This window comes from Gopherus flavomarginatus, chromosome 15 (genome assembly GCF_025201925.1).
Source record: "Gopherus flavomarginatus isolate rGopFla2 chromosome 15, rGopFla2.mat.asm, whole genome shotgun sequence".
Lineage (NCBI taxonomy): Eukaryota > Metazoa > Chordata > Testudines > Testudinidae > Gopherus > Gopherus flavomarginatus.
The window spans coordinates 14023757-14034276 of NC_066631.1; the positions used below are offsets into that span (position 1 = coordinate 14023757).

At 49.7% G+C, this 10520-nt stretch overlaps 1 protein-coding gene and 2 gene segments (V, D, J or C); all 3 read left to right on the forward strand.

Moving 5' to 3' along the window:
* The first annotated feature begins 281 nt into the window (after nucleotides 1–281).
* LOC127035048 (pre-B lymphocyte protein 3-like) lies at nucleotides 282–1036 on the forward strand. The gene is made up of 2 exons (XM_050924546.1): nucleotides 282–333; nucleotides 603–1036. The coding sequence occupies exons 1-2, from the start codon at nucleotides 282–284 to the stop codon at nucleotides 929–931; spliced, it is 381 nt and encodes a 126-aa protein (XP_050780503.1). The 3' UTR covers nucleotides 932–1036.
* A 3827-nt stretch (nucleotides 1037–4863) lies between these two features.
* Nucleotides 4864–5650, forward strand: LOC127034954 (immunoglobulin lambda variable 5-37-like). The segment is given in 2 exon segments: nucleotides 4864–5002; nucleotides 5109–5650. Coding segments are annotated over 2 exon segments (591 nt in total).
* Nucleotides 5651–8337: 2687 nt separating this feature from the next.
* LOC127035049 (immunoglobulin lambda variable 5-52-like) lies at nucleotides 8338–9189 on the forward strand. The segment is given in 2 exon segments: nucleotides 8338–8486; nucleotides 8835–9189. Coding segments are annotated over 2 exon segments (399 nt in total).
* Nucleotides 9190–10520: the final 1331 nt, after the last annotated feature.

The window sequence follows — 10520 nt, forward strand, 5'->3', positions numbered from 1 at the left end:
AAAATACAGCCGTGGTGTCAGCCCTGAATCCTTTCTTCCTTGTGGTGACTGAAGCTTCATCCTCATAGTGTTGGCCTTGTGGCTGAATAGTACAGAGAGCAGCAGAGAGTCACCTGATCAGCTGATGGAGTCCCTGAACCTCAGGGCTCATTTGCATAGACCACCTGGCTTGCCTGGCACCCCAGGGCTCTAAAGTTGCTGCGCATTTGCACAAAGCCAGGGGCCCAGCTGCACAGCAGCTGCCTATTTCTTTCCCTCTGGCTCCCTCCAAGGCCTTTACCATGGTGCTGCGCCTCCTGGCTCTCCTCCTCCTCCCAGGGGTTTTGGTGCCAGGTACGTTCTCGTGGGAGGTGGAGGCGATCAGGAAGTTCTGCAGAGGGAGAGACCGAAGGGCAAGGCTCCTTTGCTGAGCTATCGCTGCGCTGCAGATAGGAATGGGTGGAGCAGGCAGGCATGGTCAGGTGGGTTGCCAGAAGTGTGGCACGTGAGAGGTTAACTTGTAGCTGGTGCGGAGGTGATGCTGGAGGGGATGTTTTCACTGTTCAGCCACTGGAGGTGGGATCGGCACATTCCGTCCGTAACTGCGCCCTTGTTTCATTCAGCTTCCAGGGTGCAGCTGGCACTGACTCAGCCGGCCTCCATTTTAGTGTTGCCGGGACAAACGGTGAAACTCTCTTGTGCCCTGAATCCTGGTTACAACATCCGGGAGTTCGGGGTCGCCTGGTACCAGCAGAGACCTGGCAGCCCTCCGAGGTACCTGCTGTATTACAACTCGGAGGTGGACAAGGACAAGCCCTCCGTAATTCCGGACCGCTTCTCTGTGTCCAAAGACCTCGCCAGCAACGCCTGTGTTCTGACCATCGCCAGGGTCCAGGCTGAGGACTACGCTGACTGTTACTGCTCGGTCTCATATCCCATCTACTATCTCTAGAAATGTGGAACCAAAACCTGTGCTGGCCCCCGGGGGACTCTGATGAGCCCCTGCTTGCAGAGCCCCATGCTGAGGGAACCGCAGCCGTATAAGGAATGGAAAAAAGAAACGGCTCTTGTTCTCCACTCTTGAATTAGCCTAGAGGTGAGCGCCCCTCCCCCCCCGGTCAGTTATGCTCAGAGAGCTGTGACTGATGGTGGCTTCCTGTTTGACGGATGTCACCTGGTGGAGCACAGAATGCTAGGAGACACGCAAGGCCAGATCCTGCCAGGTGCTGAGCACCTGCAGCTCTCACTGCACAGAGACCCTACCTAATGGAGCTGGTCTTCCCTGCCCGCCGGCCCCTGTCAATCTGGTCAGATCCCCATCAGCTGCATGTGGGGCAGCCAGTACAGCTTGAGACAAAAACCGGATTTCTAAAGCACTAGTTCTGATGTTCAGGAGTATGTTATCTGCCTTCCTACATACAGCAGGCTGGGTTCTCACTTTCTCTGCTTCTGGGCTTGGGATAGGAATGAAGGATGCTGCTGGTGGTGGAGAGAGACAGTCCCTTTAAGCTACCTGTGCACTTCCTGTATTCAGGGCCCATTCAGGGCCCTGCCCAGTGCCTGGTGTAAGTTAGAGCAGTCTCGGGTAGGGTGACCAGATAGCAAGCATGAAAAATCGGGACAGAGTGTGGGGGGTAATAGGCGCCTATATAAGGAAAAGCCCCAAATATTGGGACTGTCCCTATAAAATCGGGACATCTGGTCACCCTAGTCTCAGGGTTTCTCTGATGTACACTCAGCATTAGTGTTTGCCAGCTGCTGATGCCTTCTTTCTTAGCTCTGAGGTTCTGAGGAAGCGTTTTTGGTTAAATGGGAAGACAAATAGATTCCTGGTCTCTCATCCCTGCTCTCTTCAAGGCCATTGGCCCATAGGGGCTGAGAGAGAGAATTTGGTGGGAGCTTTTCTCTAAGATAGTGGCAGCACTTCACTGCCCATGGCCGCACTCAACATGAAACCGTGGCCACCAGCCAGCAGCATGCACATGGTCTTGGGGGCCGGGGGTGAGAAGGGAGGTGTAGAACCACCAGTCCTTAGCTCAGACTCACAGGACCCAGAGTAAAGAATGAAGAGCTCGGTGAGTTGAGTTCAGCCATCGCCAACACAGCAGCTGAGAAATTCAGACAGATTGTTAGCGTGGCTGGGCAGGCGGAGCGAGTGCCCTGCATGCTCTGGTGCTGGGTAAATAATAAACATTAATGAGAACATTCCATCACAGTCGGCCTGGCCCTGCAGCCCTCAGCGGAGTTGTCTGCCAATCTTTGGGAACAGCTGCTCTCTCTGGTGTGTACCAGGGGGAATGGGTGATTAGCGAACTCTGAGCACCACCACAATTGCTGAGCATGGGGCATTCCATTCAATGTATTCCCAAGTCCAAACCAGAGAAAAACAGCCCCCCGAAAGGCTCCTTTTATTGGACCAACGAAACCCAGAATTAACGGTCATGGGGCTGCTCAGGAGACGAGAGTTTTGCCTGTGTTTAAGTGAATGCAGGTTTGGGGCCAAAATGAGCCTGTTTAACAATCCCAGGGTCTGATTTTCAGATCTCTGCCTGTGCTTTTGGGGCCTTACTTTGCTGTAATACATTCTTCGCTCTAGCATTGTACACTGGAGGGGTTTGGTGTATGGGACACCCACGGAGGGTGACTCAGCTATCAGTGTTATCTAGCTAACTGCATCCTGCCCTTAGGGCATGTCCAGCAATGTTTGATGATGTGACGCTTCTCCCTTGCATGTCACTTGCTATGCAGAACACCCAGCGTGATGGGGGCTGGATCCTGGTTGAGGCTTTTGTGAGATTCTGCAATACAAACAATAAATGCTAATAATTAGCTGCATGACTTGTATCCTGTGCATGTGGAGTTCATTGGGACGCTTGGACATATTTTCTTTAACCTCTCCCAATTGTTATTTTTTCTAAACTGCAGCTGGATGCTTCGCTGCCATCGATCCAGACACATCTCAATGTTAGTGCTCTTTTACTGACGATGCTGGTTTTAATATAAGACTGTCTGGTTACTGTGACGCTCCCCAGGGGCACCCGGGGTTGTGAGGCATCTCACCACTACCTGCCCTTAGTGTGAAGCCATCTTACCTGTGCTGGCTGTAGCTCAGCTGCCTGAAACCAACAACCTCTAGCAACACAGCAGTTGGCACTGAGGGGTTCTTAGGGTACAGTTGTATACGTTAGGGATAGAGGAACTGCCAAACTAGATCAAACCAGAGGTCCCCCTATGTTCAGTAACTTGCCTCTGATGCTGGCCTAGTCTGGATGCTTCAGAGAAAAGTGCAAGAAACCTCATAGTTTCTCAAATATCTTGCCCAGAGGGGAAGTTTCTTCTTACCCAAGCCTTAGGTCTCAAAGCATGAGAGTTTATACCCCTTCTACATTTGTTTCTGTCTAATGTAATTGTGCACATTCTCACTACCCATATAAATGTCCCATCCTTTTTTTAATCATACTAAGCTCTTGACCTCAGTAGTACCTTGTGGCAATGAGTTCCACAGGTAAATGACACCGTGTGTAAAATAAGTGTTTCCCTTTATCAGTTCTAAGTTTGTTCCCTTTCAGTTTCATTAAATGTCCCCTTACCCTTGTATTATGAGAGCGGGTAAACAAAGTGCCTGATTCATCTGACTGAAAAAGATTTGGGATTTGTGGTGGATGATCAACTGAACATAAGAGCCCAGAGTGACGCTGTGGCCAAAAAGCTAATGCAATCCTGGGATGCAAAAACAGGGAAATCTTGCATTGGAGTAGAGCGGTTATTTCACCTCTGTATCTGTCACTGCTGGAATTCTGTGTCCAGCTCTGGTGCCCACAATTCAAGAAGCTGTTGATAAATTGGAGAGGGTTCAGCAATGAGAATGATTAACGGATTAGAAAACATGCCTCACAGAGATAGAATGAAGCAGCTCAATTGATTTAGCTTACCAAAACGAGACAGTTAAGAGGTGACTTGATTACAGTTTATAAGTACCTACATGGGAAACAAATATATAATGGGTGCTTCAATCTAGCAAAAGTACAAGAAGATCCAATGGCTGGAAGCAGAAGGTAGACAAATTCAGATTGGAAAAAAGGTGTAAATTTTTACAGTGAGAGTAATTAGCCACTGGAACAATTTACCCAGCTTCGTGGTGGAGTCTCCATCAGGGATGTTTTACTAAAAGCTCTGCTCTACGAATTATTATGGGGAAGTTCTGTTGCCTGAGATCTACAGGAGATCAGACTAATGGTCACAATGGTCCCTTCTGGCCTTGGAATCTATGAACCTTCTCTATAACGTGCCTTCTGTTGTCTACCCTGTCATTGTCATTCACTCTCACTTAGATTCAGAAGGGCCAGAATGGACCATCAGAGATCATCTAGCCTGACTTCCTGTACATCACAGGCCACTATCACCACCCAGCACTCGCACACACAACCCAACAACCAAAATAGACCAAAGTATTCCAGCCCTCGGTATGTGCTGCAGGCAGAGAACAGAAGGGACAGAAGTGCATCAGTAGCTGTGAAATGGTTAAGTGAGCTGTACCCAGATACTTATCCTGCTGAGTGCCCCACACCCATATGCTCAAGGGGAGGCTTGATCCATTCCCAGGGACACATCCAGAGCAAAAGGCCATCGGGATCGTTGCATATGTTCATGAAGGGGGTGGAACTCCTTACTCTGGCCACTTCTGGAGCCAGGAAACCGGAGTGGCTGGAGCGTTGGTCTGACCTGGGGCAGCAGGTCTGAGAACTGGGGGCATCTGGATCATGAAAAGAGAACAATGTCTGACCTCCACTCCTGAGTCTCATTTGCATACTAGGCTGCCCCAATTTGACCCTGGAGGGCTCATTTACATATGCGGCTGCCGTACTCCTGCCCATAAGGGCTCTAAAGGCTGCCACAGGGTTTCACAAACGCAGAGAACAGGCTGCAAACCAGCAGAAACCCAGCTCCTGTGACCTCTCCCCATCTCCCTGCACCATGGCCCAGCCCACTTTGCCTCTCTGTCTTCTGGGGCTTTTCCTGACAGGTAACGGCTACAGCAGATTGACGGCTGACCACACCAGGATACCGAGGTCAGCCGAAAATGTGGCAGTAATAGCAGTGGTCACCCCCCTGTTCTTTGCTTTCTGCAGGTTGCTACACTCAGGTGACTCAGCCGCCCTCCGAGTTTGTGTCTCCCGGGGGGAATGTCCAGCTCCCCTGCACGCTAGAGGGCACTTACACCGTCAGTGCCAACCGTGTCGTTTGGATACAGCAGAGGCCGGACAGCGTCCCCAGATACCTGCTGTATTTTTTCACTGAATCTAACAAAGGCATGGGCTCGGGGGTCCCCAGCCGGTTCGCTGGCTCTCGCTCTGGCTCTGACAAGATTGGCTATTTAACCATCACTGGGGCCCAGGCAGAGGATGATGCCATCTATTACTGTGTTACGTGGACTGGGAGTGCTTGCACAGTGCTACTGTTCTATGGGGAAGTGAGACAAAAACCTCACTCCACTGCAGCGCTGCGGCAAGGCTGCGCCTGCTCTGAGCACCAGCCTGCTTCTTACACAGGGGGTGTTGGCTCCTGCTCCCCTCACAGCTCCTCATGCACTGAAATACCCTGTGAATTCAGGCCTGGTCACTGCTCACGGGTCTCTTGGTTTCTGATAGTCATTTTGTCGCTCAAGAGCTGAGGCAGCCGTTCTCTGTGGCAGGGTCCCCAGGAAACACTGTCCATTCTCCTGCACCACCAAGAACAAAGTCTGCACCCCATGTAAAAGATGAGACTCAGAAGGGTTTGTCCACCACGCCTTCTGGGCCTCTGCGAAAAGTGTGAGGGAGCCCCACAGAGCACGGAGACATCACTGCCCAGTAGATGGCAGCAGAGCACAGCTACTGCAGGTCAATGGCCCTGACAGGGCTGGGGTGGATTGGAAGGGAGGCTCAGGGAAGCCCCTGATAACATGTGGCCTAAAATGGCCCCCGATGCAGGGCACCTAGGCAACAAGGAGAGTCAGCCCCTACCAGCCCCTTCCTGCTCCCTTCGTCCCATCACCCCTCCCAGCTCTGCGTCAGCCTCCCGCCAGACGGGTGCCCTGGTTCCAGCACTGTTGCATGGGAGGCACATTTAGCTCCCAGACACACCCAGAATCCTTTGCACTAACTGCAGCATGGCCAAGGCAGTTCTAAGGCCTGAGAGGGGCAGCCGGGAACAGAATTTACCTGCTGCTCTTGCCTGAGCAGAAAGCGCCTCTCCCCTTTGGTGGGTGATGCAGGTGGGCAGAGACTCCACAGGTGGTGAAGAGCCAAAAATACAACTGCTAAGGCTGGGATAAACTGAAGAAAACTGAGAATCCTGTAAGACTAATATAACACTTATCATCCATACATCTGTGACATGCCCAGGGTACAGTCCAGACTACTGAGCAGCTGTGTCACTCCTGCTCTCAACCTGGGGTGCCCTGTACAATGCCTGGCTACTGTAGCCTCCAGCCTAGATTGCTCACAAACAGCCTCCAGTATGTAGGTCACTCCCAGTGTGTCTCTGTGTGTGCTACAGCCAGCCAGCCACACTTCGGCTCTAACCAGCCTGAATTATACTGCAGGGTGACCCCAACATACTCTTAGTCCCTGATTTCCCCCCAGGAATGTATGTCCTGCACTGCACAGCCTCTCCTGGGCAATACAAGCTTCCATAAAGTCCATCATTTTATCTGATGATATGCACACATGTTATTGTCTTCCATGGAGTTTCCCAAACACTTCAGTTCAAACACATTAGAGTAGATACAACAATAAAAAAAGTTTATTAACTACAAAGAGAGAGATTTGAAGGGAGTCTAGATAATGAGGCACAAAAATGAGAAATGGTTGCAAGGAAAATAAAGACGAAACACAGTTAGTATCTAACTCAATAACTATGTTAAATGCAAAACAGTTTTTTCATCTCTGGCTCTCAACAGACTCTTAGTGGTCACACTTCCCCGGCCAGGAACCTTCCCCAGTTGAATGGCTGCTCCCGTTGTTCCTTCTGGGGCAGTGAATTGATGGGCAGAGAGAGAGGAGGAGGGGGTGTTTTGGGTGTCTCCCCTTTCTTTGTGTAGCCCTCTTCCCTCTTGAGAAGCATCTGCAGCTGGGAGCATGGCCACAGGCAGACTGTGTGGACAGGAACTCCACGCTCTTTCTTTGCTAAGATGTAGATTTTTCACCCACGCCCCTTTTCCTGCAATGAATAGCCAGTGAACAGGTAATGGCCCGTAGGTCTTGTTTACACTTGGCTTGAGGTGTGAGCTTGCCCTTTATCTCTGAGGAATTGGTTTGGTCACTCCCCAGACTTGGAACATGTGTTAATAACACCATACAGTGGAACTTTCTAACTTTACATACAATGTTGCCACACACATTTTACCAGGACAATAATGACCAACAGATTATGAGGTTTTAAGAGGTACCTCCCAAGACACACTTTGTACAAAGATTATTCCATTAGTTGACACAGGGGTATATTCGGTCACAACATGTTATAGTGCTTTACAGAGGAGAATCTTCACTCCCGTGTGTGTGTGTGTCTGTGTGTGTCTGTGTGCACGACAATAGGCTTTGTAGGTCCAAATATTAACTCTTACCTTCATGTAGGTTTGAAGCTATTTAAAGAGTGTGTGCAAGTTTTAGAATTAGTAACAGGGGTCCAGAAGTGCCCAAGTGTTTTTGCTGACACACCAGTGAGGAGTTTATAGAGAATTTCTCTCTCTACAATGCAGCTCTCATTGCATGAGAAACTATCTCTTCATGTTTGTCCCCTTTGTTGCCCTGTCCCTGCTCCCTCTCCAGCCACACTGGGGTGTGTGTTTGGGTGGAGGCTTGTAAAAGGCGCATCTTAGGTTCCTTTTGGTTTTCCTGTGGTGCGATGGTGCCATGTGACAATTCTTACCCGTAAGCACACACCAGCTCTGGCCACTGAGAGACTCAGTCCAAGTTGTTCCAGTTCTCTTTACTCCTCTTCTCTTTTCATTCCCGGTTTTCTATACGCTGTGATTCTAGACAAGGCGGTTGTGCTGCTGTGAAACAAAAGGTACAACAGCTGTGCAGCATTTCAGTTACCATCTGTGGTGCTGTTAGTCCCTTCTCTGCATTTGAATTTTCAAGTGGGACATTTCTAACCTTTGCGTAACTGGGGCAGGTCCAACAGGGAGACTCTGTGAGCTGGGGAAAAGACGGGGGATCAGGTCTTCACATGGGGTCGTATGGCTGATTTGCATTGCAATATGTAATGGGAATACCCAGAGATCAGTGTATCCAATAGCCTCACGGAGCCACACCCCTGGGGGTTCATTTGCATACTAGCCAGTCTCAGTCCTGTCCCTCATGGTTTTAAAGGTACCTGGAGGGTTGCCCAGAGTCAGGGCTCAAGCTGCAAACTGGCATAAGCAGAGCTGCCAAATCAGATTCCTTCCTGTCCACCTCCATTTCCTCCCTGCACCATGGCCCAGTCCATCCTGACTCTCTGTGTCCTGGGGCTTTTCCTGGCAGGTGAGTGGTCAGGGGTTTGTAATACCCAACGCGCCCCCACCTGGCTGATAACACTCCGGGTGGGACTCTGCCTTTCAACAGGCCTCAAAGTCATGTAGGTGCTTTTGAAAATGTCCTTTTGTGTTCAAGCTGAGGGTCCCCAAGCCCTTCACAAACACAGGGACTATTATTCCCAGTGTACCAAGGGGAAACGGAGGTGCAGAAGTGACTTCTCCAAGATCCCAAAGGAGCCTTTGGAAGGGCAGGGACAGGACCTAAAAGTCTTGACTGCCTGACACCTGTTCTAGCCACTGAGCTTTGCTAACTTCTGGTTTGGTCACAGCTCACTTGGGTCTTTGTTTCTGACAGTTGCCAGCGCGCAGTTAACCCTGACTCAGCCTGCCTCAGAGTCAGTGCCCCCAGGAGGCACCATCAAACTGTCCTGCATCATAAGTAGCGGAACAAGCATCAGTGGCTACTATATTTACTGGTTTCAGCAAACAGCCGGGAACCCTCCGAGATATCTGCTGTATTACAAAGATGAATCTAGCAAGCACCAGGGCTCTGGGGTCCCTGCTCGGTTCTCTGCTTCCAAAGACACCTCCAGCAACATTTGCTATTTAACCATCACTGGGATCCAAGCGGAGGATGATGCTGATTATTACTGTGCCACATGGGATGGCAGTAGTAAAATGTATCACAGTGATATAGTGAGATAGAGAACTGAGACCAAAACTCTCCATCACAGCCTGCCTGCCAGTGCCCATGTGAGGGTCAGACCATGACCTCCCTAGAGACACCATCACAGACAATAGAGAGAGAGAGAGACTAGCTGACAAACACACAGAAATGCCCTTGATCATTCCTTGGGGTGTCACTGTCCCCTGCACCCAAGTACTGTCTGCCTGCCCTGCCCTAGAATCTGCTTCACATTGATCTCCACACTGCCCCCCTTCTCTTGCAAACCCTGTTGAGTGAGGGGCTGGTAGATGGTGACCCAGGTTGGTTCGAAGTGCTGGGGCCATGTCAGTTGTAACTCAGCTCTCTACAGAAAGCATATAGAGTGCAGTCAGTGAGCGGGGGAAGGGAATCTTTCACATGTGGTTACAATCTAGTGCAGTGGCGGGTGCTATGAAATGACAGCTAAATCATCACAAATCACCGCAAGGACCCACAAGCCATTGAGAAGCCAATTTAAAAATGCCCCTACACATCTGTGATCTCCTCTCATAGCCTCCCAGAAACCTGGTGCCCTGTTTATAGAGCTATCCCGGCATTCCCCATGTTCTGTGTTACGGAACTTGTTATAACTATAATACAAGCTTCGGCAAGTATGCAAAAGACATTTTAATACCACTATTAATGAATGTCTCATTATTTTAAATAAGAACATAAGGTCATTGAGACCAGGATCCTGTCTTCTAACAGTGGCCAGTGCCAGAAGCGTAACGGGAAAGGAACAGACAGGAGAAATATCGAGTGATCTCTCCCCTTTCATCCAGATTCAGCTTCTGGCAGTCAGAGGTTTAGGGGCACCCAGATCACGAGGTGGCATCCTTCACTATCTTAGCTAATAGGCATTGATGGGCCTAGCCTCCATGAACTGATCTAATTTCTTGTTTGAACACAATTATCCTTTTGGCCTTCACAGCATCCCCTGGCAACGAGTTCCACAGGTGGAGTGTGAGTTGTCTAATGAAGTACTTCCTTGTGTTTGTTTTAAACGTACTGCCTATTAATTTCATTGGGTGACCCCTGGTTCTTGTGTTATGTGAAGGGGTAAATAACATTTCCTTATTCACTTTCTCCACATCATTCCTGATTTTATTGATCTCTATCATACTGCCCCTTAGTCATCTCTTTTTTAAGCTGAACAGTCCCAATCTCCTTATGAAAGCTGTTCCACACCCCTAAGCAGTTTTTGTTGCCCTTCTCTGCACCGTGTTCAACTCTAATGTAGGGTTTTTCCTAGCTGGAGTGAAGTAGTTATACTGACATAAATTGGTACTGTAGACCAAGCCTAAATCCAGTACGATCCATCTCATCCAGCAAATA

Bases quoted from the DNA above. Each gene is read 5' to 3' on its own strand.
- LOC127035048 (XM_050924546.1), top strand. From the start codon at position 282: ATGGTGCTGCGCCTCCTGGCTCTCCTCCTCCTCCCAGGGGTTTTGGTG. The intron at 334-602 runs GTACGTTCTCGT...TGTTTCATTCAG, and splicing joins CCCAGGGGTTTTGGTGCCAG to CTTCCAGGGTGCAGCTGGCA.